The following is a 13,094-nucleotide window of genomic DNA, read 5'->3' as shown; positions in this document are numbered from 1 at the left end:
CCCACTGCATTTGTTTGCACCTGTCCTAAGTCAGAAACCTAATGTTCATTGTTTGTCGTTGGTTGATGTGGTTCATAAGTGTTTCTCTTTTTTTATATATAGATTAGTCCTTTGGTTTTCCTGTTAGAATGGTTATACACTAGTCATTTTAGGGCCCTTTATAGCTGTTCGGTGTGAGCCAAGGCTCCGTGTTAAAGGCTGTACTTTCACCTATAATGGTTTACTTTTACAAATTGTGACTTGGATAGAGAGTTGTCTCCGATTCATACAACATCTTCTTACATCTAAATATGCAAAACTTAGGTTTTCTCTTATATCAAAAGATCATCAAAGAAACCAAACAAATATTGAAAATCCTAGCAGCAAGTCAGCTGACGGCTCAACTAGAGATAAAGTATCCACTCAAATATACTGTGGATTCATTATTTTCGTGGGTACCATTGTTCGTGGATTAAGGAATACCTACCTGTTTGTGGATATTTAATTTCGTTGTTTTGTAGAAGTCTGCATCCAAGCCTATAGAAAAGTTTTCATGTGTTGAACATTTAATTTTGTGCTTCAACTGTACCCGCGAAATCCACAAATAATACTGAATCCACAGTACAGAGTAAACAATCGTATCTTTCGATTACTTACCTCAATATAAGCTGACAGTGTCATGTATACTCTCTCTGCTGTAGAGGTGATCTTGTTCAGTAAACTAGAATTATGTAGGGAACTGTCCCACGCAGCTTCAAATCGGAAATAAATTCTGAAATAGAAATCAGTCATATATGAGGTACATGTATTAATTTTTTATCTGGACATCTGCAAAGAAAAAGCAACAGGGTTAGTTTGTATAAAGTTTGCTTAAGAAAATATTTGTTCCTAATAAAGTAAAATTTAAATTCAAGTCTTAGTCACAGGTGAATCAAGTTGTTGGTTGATTAAAAGCTCTAAAACTCTGTGGGGGGTAATTCTCACTCTGTGTTTTTCTCTTTTTCCTAACTGCCATAAGATTCTCAGAGAAGCACGCCATATCAATTCTAGTTTTTGCTTTTAAAAATCTAACCAACATTGTTGCATGATAACACAAGATTATCTGTCGTCCAACTGTCTATATCAATCTGCTCAGCTCTTAACAAAATTGCATATCACAGCTTTGTGACATCAAATATGTAACCAGGCCTTAATAACTTTGACCCAGACTTATCAGGGACATCATATTGTATGAACCTAACTTTTCAAGTTATCTTCTGGTTTGCTGTTGTTACAAAGAAAACACTTCCAAAAGACGCAAATATACTTTGATAAATTGATTATCAGGTTATCAGGTTAGCTTGACACAATATGAAGGCTTTTTGATCTCGCTCACTCGACAAAAAGCTTCATCATATGACTCACAGCTCACAAACAGACAACATGATAATCAGTATATACAAATACTATAGGCAAGTCTAATAGTACAAAAATGCTAAGAAGATATCATTATTGCGCATGACAAATGTCCATACCTATCATCTCCTGGGTACTGTATATAAGATGCAGGAAACAAACTTAAGGACAGGACATTTGTTTCAAGATCAAAGTCTGTATATTCCGGGGTGGTCCTGATACGTCCAACTACCAACTCCTTAACATCTTTCCATAGAAGGTCCGTCTCTGGGCTCTGTTCCTGCATAATAGTTATTGCTAGACGACGTTGAATACCTTGATGTAGCAGGTATGTTCCTGTACAGGGGAACTCCTCACTGTGGTCAACAACTACTGGCACATATCTGTAAAAGTCAAGATTTTAGTAACATTATAAAGTACTGTTAAGTAATGTTTTTTTTCAAGGAGTTTAAATTTCACAATTTCTAGGGCCAGACCTGATCGCTAGATTACGTTTCACATTTTTCTGATCTTTTAAAAAAATCGATTTTAAGTATCAAAAATATATTTTTTAGAATTTAGGAGAAATATTGGTGAGCCCCTTGTCTTAACCAGCTACTTATACAAGAAATCTTTATGGAGTATCCTTCAAGAAATCTGGAGTTGGGAGGTTGAATATTTTCTCGTGGGTTTGAACCCACCCCCAGTGAAAAATGGTAATTTTCCGTCTATTTTCCGATTTCAAAACGACCTTGAGAGGTGAACAACGACAAGACTGTGTTTTTTTGTCATTCAAGTATTACCCTATAGTTTCAGTAGTCCATTCATGCTAGCTGGGAGTATATTGGACTTCAGTGTCTTGCTTGGGAATTATTATTGTCAAGTCAGGTCTGCCTAAATGTCCGTTTTTATGGATTTTTGACAAAACGGTGACCTAGATTTTACAGACTAGATTCCTATTGGCCATATTATACCTCGTTGTGTTCCTATACCACCTATGCATGCATATATGATAATAGTTTTTACCAACAGTCACTTCCAGTTACGTAGTGGCCATCAAAAGATGCCCACCCCCACCTGATTTTGGCTACTTTTCATGTTTTTCCAATTTTGAACTCTTAAACGGCTTTCAGAGTGCCAAATTTTCATGAACAGACATCTGAGAAGAGTTGATGGACCATGAACTGCTTGGTTGAAGTCCCTGCTATCATGACAGTTCAGTTAGGGCAGTTCAAAAAAAGTATGGAGGGTCATACGGGCCATCAAATAATGGTTGTCGCCATCACGCCTACAGGCGGGATTGGGGGTTAAAGGGTTAACAGTATAAATGTGGGAGTTAAAAATAGATTACATAAACAAAAGTGGTTTTTGGTCACACATTGTTGTCTATATCATGGAATTTAATGGGCCTGACATACAAGTGAAAGGTTTAGCTAGGTATAAAACCAGGTTTAATCAACCATTTTTTACAAAAGAAAATGCCTGTACCAAGTCAGAAATACAACAGTTGTTATCCATTTGTTTGATGTGTTTGAGCTTTTGGTTTTGCCATTTGATTGCAGACTTTTCGTTTGAAATTTTCCATAGAGTTCATTATTTTTTGTTATTTTTCTTAATAGTATGTGACCATTACTGAGACATATTGTTACTACATTCCTCCCTAATACTTACTCTCCATTTGGAGCTAATTCACAGATCTCAAACCATACAAGTAAATCAAATCTGGAGTGAATATGGCTGGCACTGAAAAAGAAATGACAAATACAAAATTAAATTTCTTTTACAAAAATGTTTGACAAAAATATTTCTTAACACATTTGCCAATCTTTGGTCAATTGTGTTTGAATGAAATGATATGCAAATAAAAATGATGAATAAAAAATCAAATCAAATTAAACAGGAAAAGCTATGTCATAAATACCAATGTAAATAAGAAAGAAAATTAATGTTTATACATGTATTAAAGAAGACTTTTCTATTATTTTTAATCCTTGGACCTTTTTAAACTCTTGAGTACTTTGATTTTTTTGTCAATTATGGTACAGGTCTTCAAGTAATATTTCAATCAATTATATATCATCAACTTTAATCTGACTCATTAATTTATTTCAAAAAGATACATATATAACTTTTAAAACTTGAGTTGGACTTTTCTCATTTATGAAGGCCATACTGTGACCTATAGTTATTAACTTTTGTGTCATTTGGTCTCTTACAGACAGTGTTTCATTGGCAATCATATCACATTTTCTTATTTTTACATGAAATATTTGCCCCTGGACAAAAACAAAACAATTATCAATGAATCTAAACAGACATCTTGACTTCCTCTGTTCTTCTAATACACTTGGAATAATTTCGTCTTCTTATAACAAAAATATTACAAAATATGTGTTATATGTACAAAGAGAGCAAACAATTGCCTAGTTCTTTTAGTTGTACAAATATTTTTTTACATTTTTTACAGTAGTCTGTCTATAAATAGTTTTGCCCTTGCAATAAGTGAAGTGAGGAAGACACATGCAACTACGTGTTAGAGAATTAGTGCACCCACACAAAGTTAGAAAAGTGAGGCAATTCAGATTTGAAGGCATGCAAAAATTACAAGTTTCATGCAAATTTCAAGCACTGATCTAGACAGTAATCTGACAACGAAATGCCTTTTTCGTTTGCGCCTCTGATCAGCACATCTCCTTTTCTTCCTATCAAATGTCTACTAAGTTCAAATACTGGGGATTCTTATATTTTCTTTACCCAAGAACACTTGATTCCATGGTTTTCACAAATTCTGCATACAAACCTAAAGGAAGTTTGCATTTTTATATACAAATTCTTGTACCATTAGTTTTATGATAAATCTATAGATTAGAAGAAAGGCCTAAAAATATCTTCTTCAAAGTCTGATAAATATCTTTAAAAAAATTATCTTTTAAACAAAAAACTAAAAATTGTGGAAAAACTATGGAAATAAAACTTGTGCTTCACAATATGCAAAATATGACAACATAAATGGTAGTATTAAAAGTACGTACTGTGGTGACGATGGAGAAAGGGGGGATTCAACACTGCGACCTGAATCATACCACCTATACCAAACAAAGCAAAGGATAAAGCTAAGCTAAAAACGCAAAATTGTAAGCTGTTTGCTGACCTTAGTAACGTGAGGAAATTTTCTGAATTCCATATACTAAATAATTGTACAAATGTATAAGCAACAAAAAATTTTGCAGTCGTATAAAAAATTCAGTGTTTGAAAATCTTCTGAAATAAATATTTTCACTCATTGGACATTTGAACATAGCTGCTGGGTAGCAAAAAAAAAAAAAGTTTTTGAAACTCCATACCCCTCCCCTCCCCCAATAAAAACTTTACATAAAGTTTAGTTAGTAATTAGTGAACTGCAAACAGCAAACAGAACAATTATAATGATAACATGATGAAATACAATCTTATAGTCTCATTTTTATTGAATGAAGCTTTACATCAAACACATTGATTAATCTTGGTTTACTTTTAGTTAAATTGTTTATGGGGATTGCTTTTCATATCTCTTCAAATATAAAGAAGGATCAGATGTATTTTATGAAATAAAAAACAACAAAGGTGCGATATATTTTTATACTTGAGATTATAAGAGTTCTTTTTCATAATGTTAGTACACATGAGTATTTATATTTTCTGTTAAATTATTTTTAAATACTTGAAATATCTTGAATTTTTCTATATATAAAATATAATGCATCAAAGATTTATTGTGCAAAGTAATAATATTATAAAAAAAATATTTTAAAATAACAATTTTTACAGAAAATATTTAATACTATAATTCCAAAATATGAAAATCATAGCAAATTATTACTTGGCTTGAGTAAAGCATGAAATTGATTAAAAGTAAGGAATGAAATACAAAATGAGTAATAAATTGTTTCATATTATGATAAAGATTGTACACAAGTAACAGTTTCTGTACTGGGAGAAAATAACATAAAAAAGTAATCTTTTTAGCCGAATCCCCCAAAAAATAACAATGTACTTCTCAGTAGAAAGTTTAAGATACTAAGCGATAATAATTCATACTAGCTACCTTCCACCTTTAATATTATCTAACTATGATATCTATCTACATATTATTTCCAAGCCAAAAATACCAGGATTAATACAGATGTGTTGTGTATTACATGTAGAATAAAACCTTGGTGCATTCTTTAAAGTAACAAACTTTGGAATGACAAAATTCTTGATACATGTATTTGCAAAATAAATCTATATTAAATTATTTTTTTCTCTATATTAAAACTATTAAATTTTCACTTTCAAATAGCAACTGACACTTTTGATTACACATGTAACACAGAAATTAAGGGCTTTCCTAGAAATTGGTATGGAGGGGATAGAAAGCATGTCTAATTATTAATTTTCTAGGATCAATTTAAAAAATAAAGATGAATAAATCATTTAAAATTAGTTACAAAGGTACCGTATAGCGGGTTATTTTGGCGGGGTGTAAATTTTCGCTTATTTTTGTGGATAGAACAAAATCGCCTTAATAAATTCCGCCAAATTAAAATTGTAAATGCAAAGGTATTGATGAACATTTTGAATTCGCCAAAATAATAACCACCAAAATATTTCGTATACCTTATTTATTGAAAATCGTAAAACTTTACACCCAGTAAAATTACCCGCTATACAGAATATTTGATGATGGAAATTAGACAAATAGCCTTCTGTCCCCTCAATATATTATTGTTCTAGGAATAACCCTAAATAAGATCTAGACCCTCTTGTTAGTAACTGGCAACATTCCAAACTCTATACCTTACCTCTTCCCTGATGCTTTAGTAGTATCAATGAATAAGTCTTGTTTTTTCTTTTTCTTTTTACCTCTACCACTATTTCAACATATTTAAATATTACTTAAAAGTGAGTAGTGAATACTAGTTGATTTTAAATTATTAGAATGGCTTTTAATTACAAAATAGCTAGGACCATACTCAATCAAATTACTGTGTATTCATTTATTTCCTTGGAAAATGTGAGCGGCTTTAATAAATGGGACCCTCCCCGACACTATATCAAACTATATGAATATTACTTATAGTATGTAGTGAATACTGGTTGACTTTAAAATGTTAAGAATAATTTTAAATTACTAAATAACTAAGACCATATCCAATCAAATTACTGTAGAATTATTTATTTTCTTGGGAAATGTGAGCAGCTTTAATACCTTATCTGTGTCAGATAGAAATTACCCTTATGGAAATAAATGACTGCAATTGTTGATGAATCGATTAACTTATTAAGGGTTGAAAAAAAATATGTATACAAAGTCTGTAAATAAACTCATCATAGATACCAGGACTGAATTTAGTATATACGCCAGACGCGCGTTTCGTCTACAAAAGACTCATCAGTGACGCTCGAATCCCAAAAAGTTAAAAAGGCCAAATAAAGTACAAAGTTGAAGAGTATTGAGGACCAAAATTTCTAAAAGTTTTGCCAAATACAGCTAAGGTAATCTATGCCTGAGGTAGAAAAGCCTTAGTATTTCAACAAATTCAAAAATTTGTACTGTTTCGAAATTGAGTTAATATAATAACCTACCAAACGGACCAAAATTCATCTTTATATCGTATTTGAATGTTCCAAAAATCAATCAAAGTCATAAACATGTACATGTATACAGATACTTTCATAAGGGCGATTTCTATATGATGCTGCTCAAATGATACCATCCCTTAAATCAGCTTTACAGATTTTTTACAGTTATCTCCCCTTCAAAATGTCTGAAATTATCTTCCTTCAAAGCACACCTTACAATCATGTCTACTAACTTTAAGTAGTGCATTAAAAAATTCTTCAAATATATTATAATTAGCACTTCAGGATTCATGGACAAATAAGAGTATAATACAAATGGATGGTAAAGAGGATTCCTATAAAACCCCAAATTTAACAAATAAATGGATTTTATAAACGTTTCCGTTTATTTTGGTATGCTATACAAAACAAATAAATAAAAAAAATATGAAAAGCTGAATCATGAAATAAAATAAGTTATCGTAACATTCACAAAATAATAATTTATCCATAACAAATTGTAGCTTCAGTTAATTAATTGCACTATTTAGATTTACACTTGGACCATATCAAATATTACTAATTACCTAGGAGGAACAAGCACTCCAAACTTTGGTGACGGTACTGGCTTTGACACAGGAATCATGGGTGGGAAATTCCTTCTAGGTGGAGGTCTAATGCTACTATAATAAACACAAAATACATCTATGTGAAATGATTTAACTGTAGTCTATTATTGTTATAGCTGATCTATGTGCATTTAGACAACAAATTTACTACTATTGAGCTACTGCTTGTTACTTTTCTCATGTGCAAAAGATATTCTTACATATATTTATAAATATGAATACATGTGTTTTCTGGCTATACTTTTTATCATTTTACAGTCGTGCAACTAAACATTTAGCTACATGTAACTCTGGCAGTATTTGAATCAATTGTGCCAAAATACCCTGGTTTAAGATTTTAACATGTAATTGTAGCTTTTGAAATGATAAATATCAACAAATAGATTATTTCTATTGATATTACTACATGGCTTGTTCTTCAATTCATAGTTGTGACGTGATCGTCAGTTTAAAAAGATTTCCACTTAAACAAGTGCTTTCTTAAACTTGCAGTGTGGTGAGAGGTTTTTTGCTCATGTTGAAGGCCTCACTGTGACTTTCTAATGATGAAGAACATCAATAAAAGCAATATTTTTGCTGTGCATATACTGATATTGTATCATGGATGGATACCCCATATACTTTCTTTTCTATTAGAAAGTAAAATAAACAAAAATACCTAACTTCAAGGAAAATGCAAATTGGAAAATCCCTTACTAGACTATCTGTCTAAGAATCAAACCTTATGAAAAAGAAATCTGTTCAAACTTATCTTTTGTATTAGGTCATAATGGGAACATTCCTTTGTAATTTCTCTGATCTGACATGATTACAGTCTTATGCCTCGTTCACACGGACATTTAATTTGAATTGAACGTGAATCGAATGGGAATCAAATTCGCTAATCGCGTTCACACACTCTTCTTTTTTAATTCGAATTATCTAATTCGCATTAGAAATACACTTTTGTGAATACGAATTAAAAGTTAACATCGTTTGGACAGTAAAGCGAATTTGACGCGCAATGTAATTCGAATTAGAAATGACGTTAGGACATAAAACATTTTGAATGCGAATCAAACTAATTTGAATTAGTTAATGCGAATCGAATTGGAATTACGTGTGAACTCAGCATTATAAGTGTTTCTTATTTCTTGTTTTTTTAATATAGATAAGACTGTTGGTTTACCTGTTTGAATAGTTTTACACTATTCATTTTTATTGCCCTTTATAGCTTGCTGTTCAGTGTGAGCCAAGGTTCAGAGTTGAAGACTTTGACCTATAATGGTTTACTTTTATAAATTGTGACTTGGATGGAGAGTTGTCTCATTGGCACTCATGCCACATCTTCTTGTAGCCAATTGAAAATATTGTATAATTTGTTACAAAAAACTCATCATAGATACCAGGACTAGATTTTGTACATACGCCAGATGCGCATGTCGTCTACAAAAGACTCATCAGTGACGGTCGAATCTAAAAAAGTTAAAAAGGCCAAATAAAGTACGAAGTTGAAGAGCAGTGAGGACCAAAATTCCTAAAATTTTTGCCAAATCCAGCTAAGGTAATCTATGACTAAGGTAGAAAAGCCTTAGTATTTCAAAAAATTAAAAATTTTGTAAACAGTTATAACTTACTTTTTTTGTAAACAGTTACAACTTACTTTTGAGATGAGAAATCTTTGGCTTGTTCATGAAGAGGGTGCTGTTGATAATGACCAAATACTTCAAATACTAGTGGCTGACTTTTTATGTAATCTACAAACGACTTTGTTACTGTCACTGTAAACTACAAAACACCAAAAAAAAACATTATGGCAACAATATAAGATCTGTGGTAGACCATTTGTCAATGGGCAATTAATTAGGTCTTTCCACCTTTCCGTGGAAAGACCTATTGGATTTCTTCTGATTATTATTATTATTATTATTTTTTTTCTTCCGCCAACTTTTTTTTCCTTTGCAGTTTTTTTGTTTCGCAAGATGTCGCTTAGACATATGGTATATGATATCAAACAGTTATTACACTTTTGTAACTGACACCGCGTAACCAAAATCTTTTCAATGTAAGAGTTATCTCCCCGAACACTGTTTTTCTTGTGATCGCTTAATATTCGCAACCGTATAAGAAACCGACAAATTTATTATACCAAATTGCTCGTTATATCCTCAGGATGATTTGATTTATTTTGACCGAAGCTATCCGGAGACTCCATATGAGAGTTATCCCCCCTTATGTATATGATATAAGTGATATGCATTTCTAACTTGTAAACCATAAGTGATAGAGACCTAGGGTCTTTTGATTTAAGATCCTTGGTCCAAAAAAATGAAAATAAGGTCAAGGTCAAAGGTCAAGGTCATATTCTAAATTTTTATTTAGCTTATTTTCACTCATTTTCATTAACCTTATAAGATACTGACAAATTATTTTTACTAAATTGTTAGTTGCGACATGTCGTAACTTAATAATTTTGGTTGAAAGGGTTCGTAGACAATAAATGGGAGTTTTTGCCCCTATCATATCTAAAATTATGTGTAAAGTGATACAACTTATTAACCATACATATTAGAGACCTAGGGTCTTTTGATTTGAGATCCTCAGTTTGTGACCTTGAAAATGAGGTCAAGGTCATAGGTTAATTTGACGTTCTAGATTATGACCTTTGCTTAAAATTCATATCTATACATCATAAAGCCATAGGAACTGACATTTTAGACTGAATTTTAAAATTTTCATATCAAAATAGATCCTTATTGTTGGAAAGACCTTCAATTGTTCTCTGAACAATTGGTTTTTAATTAAAAATAGATTTACTTCTTAAATTTTTCATAAATAGCCTACATGAAATTTGGTATGAGATTGCTATAAATAATGTTATTTTCCTTTTGATCAAGGTTCTAAGGTAGATTTTAAGCCCGACAATTGAACAAATGGTAAAATTTTGCCTCATAAATTTGGTACTTTCATCCTTGTTTTTTCTAGTGACCATGTGGTCATATTTTGTTTCTAAATCCATAAGTTTATTCATCAAAATATTTTCTTTAAGAATTATGAATACTGTTGATTCATTTATTTTGTGGGTATCAATTTTCCAGGATTGCTAAAAACTTGCATATTCATGAATATTTGATTTTGTGGTTTTGCCAATCTCTGTATAAAAAGCCTTTTGAAAATATATTATTGGTTGAACATTTGAATTTGTGGTTTACCTGTACCCATGAAACCCAAAACTAGAGGCTCTTAAGAGCCTGTGTCGCTCACCTTGGTCTATGTGCATACTTAACAAAGGACACGGATGGATTCATGACAAAATTGTGTTTTGGTGATGGTGATGTGTTTGTAGATCTTGCTTTACTGAAAATTCTTGCTACTTACAATTTTCTCTATCTATAATAAACTTGGCCCTTTAGTTGCAGAGGAAAATATTTTGTAAAAATTTACAAAAATTTAACAAATTAATGAAAACTGTTAAAAATTTACTATAAACTCCTTAAGGGGTCAACTGACCATTTTGTTTGTGTTAACTTATTTTTAGATCTTACTTTACTGAACATTATTGCTGTTTACAGGTTATCTCTATCAATAATAGTATTCAAGATAATAACCAAAAACGACAAAATTTCTTCAAAAATCATCAACTGAGGGTAGCAACCCAACAACAGGTTGTCAGATTTGTCTGAAAATTTGTGGGCAGATAGATCTAAATCTGATCAACATTTTTACCCCATGTCAGATTTGTTCTGAATGCTTTGGTTTCAGATTTATAAGCCAAAATTTACATTTTCCCCCTATGTTCTATTTTTAGCCATGGTGGCCATCTTGGTTGGTTGGCTGGTTCACCGCACACATTTTTAAACTAGATACCCTAATAATGAGTATGGCTAAATTTGGTTAAATTTGGCTTAGTAGTTTCAGAGGAGAAGATTTTTGTAAAAGCTTACAAAAATTTACAAAAAATTGGTAAAAAATGCCTAAAAAGGGCAATAACTCCTGAAGGGGTCAACTGACCATTTTGGTCATGTTGACATATTTGTAGATCTTACTTTGCTGAACATTTTTGCTGTTTATAGTTTATGTCTATCTATAATACTAGTCAAGATAATAACAAAAAAAAAGCAAAATTTCCATAAAATTACCAATTCAGGGGCAGCTACCCAACAACCAGTTGTCCGATTCATCTGAAAATTTCAGGGTAGATTTTGACTTGATAAACAATTTTCCCCTGTCAGATTTGCTCTAAATTATTTGGTTTCAGAGTTATAAGCCAAAATCTACATTTTACCCCTATGTTTTATTTTTAGCCATAGTGGCCATCTTTCTTGGTTGGCCGGGTCACCCCAATGATGATTGTGGCCAAGTTTGTTTAAATTTGGCCCAGTAGTTTCAGAGAAGAAGATTTTTGTAAAAGTTACCGAAGCCGGACAACGAAGCCGAACGCCATGTGATGAGAAAGCTCACTTGGCCCTTTAGGCCAGGTGAGCTAAAAATTGGTATAAAAGTAATAGTAATGAATCCACAATAATGTTCACCTGTACTGTGTAACATAAAAGTATATACAGAACTGCAATGATGACACTATTCAATCTGTTTAATTTCAACAACAAGTTAAATGTTTGACAGAGTGACATAAACTTTTATAATACCCTTATACTAACATTCTGTACATGGTAGAATCCCAGTGGATTATTTTTACCACAATTCTTCAGAGGCTCTGTTGAGAAAGCTTCGTCATGACGATGCAGGAAGCTGAAAATTGAAAATAGAAATGTTAATCTCAATGAAAAATTATCATCTTCTTCATGAACAAAATAAGATTAAAAGCTTACCATTCCAAATAATTACTTGTTAGCATCTATCAATATTACTTAAAATTATGTTATAAACGATATCTGTATTAAGTTTTTATTATTTTGTCTTACTATCCAACCACAGTAAGTACATTTCACCCCATATGGTGACCTGTAGAGACCAATTTCTAATACTTATGTGTTATAAAGAAGTTGTCTTGTGATTTTTAACCCTTTTATTAGTATACTCCAAGCAAAGTTCAAGTTGTTTTTCAATAATATGATTCAGGGGTTAGGGTTAGATTTTGGTTGGTCTGATGTCTATAACCTACAGTGTATCAAATTTATGATAGAACCTTTGATGTTTTAAATCAAAATTGTCCAGGATTTCCCATCCTTTAAACTGATGGTGTAAAGAGAACCAATAACTTTCTTTATGAGGACCTTTCACTTGAAAATTTAATTAGTCTATTGAACCCCACCTGATGATTTTTTTTTTTAGTTTTTAGTTGTTGTTCTTCCCAAAGAGGGACTGAGTCATTAATGGAATGTCATTATGTTCAATATTTTGTTAAAAATTCCATATAAACAAGTTATTTGAAAACTTTAAACATGTAAAATATTTACGGTCAATTCTTATAAAAATATTAATTGAATAAATTGATAAAATATGTCATATTCAATAGGTATCAAGTTTCATATAAACAAGTCAATTGAAAACTTTTGAACAGATATTTTGACTTATTTCAAGTAGAAATTA

General features: G+C 31.5%; 1 protein-coding gene across 2 annotated transcripts in view; it reads right to left on the bottom strand.

The window, feature by feature from the left end:
* The window catches only part of LOC143057568 (kinesin-like protein unc-104), a 98,118-nt gene that overhangs the window by 17,313 nt on the left and 67,711 nt on the right, over nucleotides 1-13,094 (bottom strand). Inside the window, exons 31-38 of one of the 2 annotated variants that reach the window (XM_076230884.1) lie at nucleotides 12,203-12,293; nucleotides 9,208-9,332; nucleotides 7,524-7,619; nucleotides 6,177-6,245; nucleotides 4,386-4,439; nucleotides 3,025-3,096; nucleotides 1,494-1,757; nucleotides 637-751 (exon numbers count right to left, since the gene is read on the bottom strand). In XM_076230884.1, coding sequence (XP_076086999.1) covers nucleotides 637-751; nucleotides 1,494-1,757; nucleotides 3,025-3,096; nucleotides 4,386-4,439; nucleotides 6,177-6,245; nucleotides 7,524-7,619; nucleotides 9,208-9,332; nucleotides 12,203-12,293 — 886 coding nt within the window. The remainder of the gene's footprint in view (nucleotides 1-636; nucleotides 752-1,493; nucleotides 1,758-3,024; nucleotides 3,097-4,385; nucleotides 4,440-6,176; nucleotides 6,246-7,523; nucleotides 7,620-9,207; nucleotides 9,333-12,202; nucleotides 12,294-13,094) is intronic. The other variant, XM_076230885.1, reaches the window with a different exon arrangement.

The sequence above is a fragment of the Mytilus galloprovincialis genome, chromosome 13 (assembly GCF_965363235.1).
Source record: "Mytilus galloprovincialis chromosome 13, xbMytGall1.hap1.1, whole genome shotgun sequence".
Classification (NCBI taxonomy): domain Eukaryota; kingdom Metazoa; phylum Mollusca; class Bivalvia; order Mytilida; family Mytilidae; genus Mytilus; species Mytilus galloprovincialis.
This window is presented reverse-complemented; position numbering and strand designations above follow the sequence as displayed.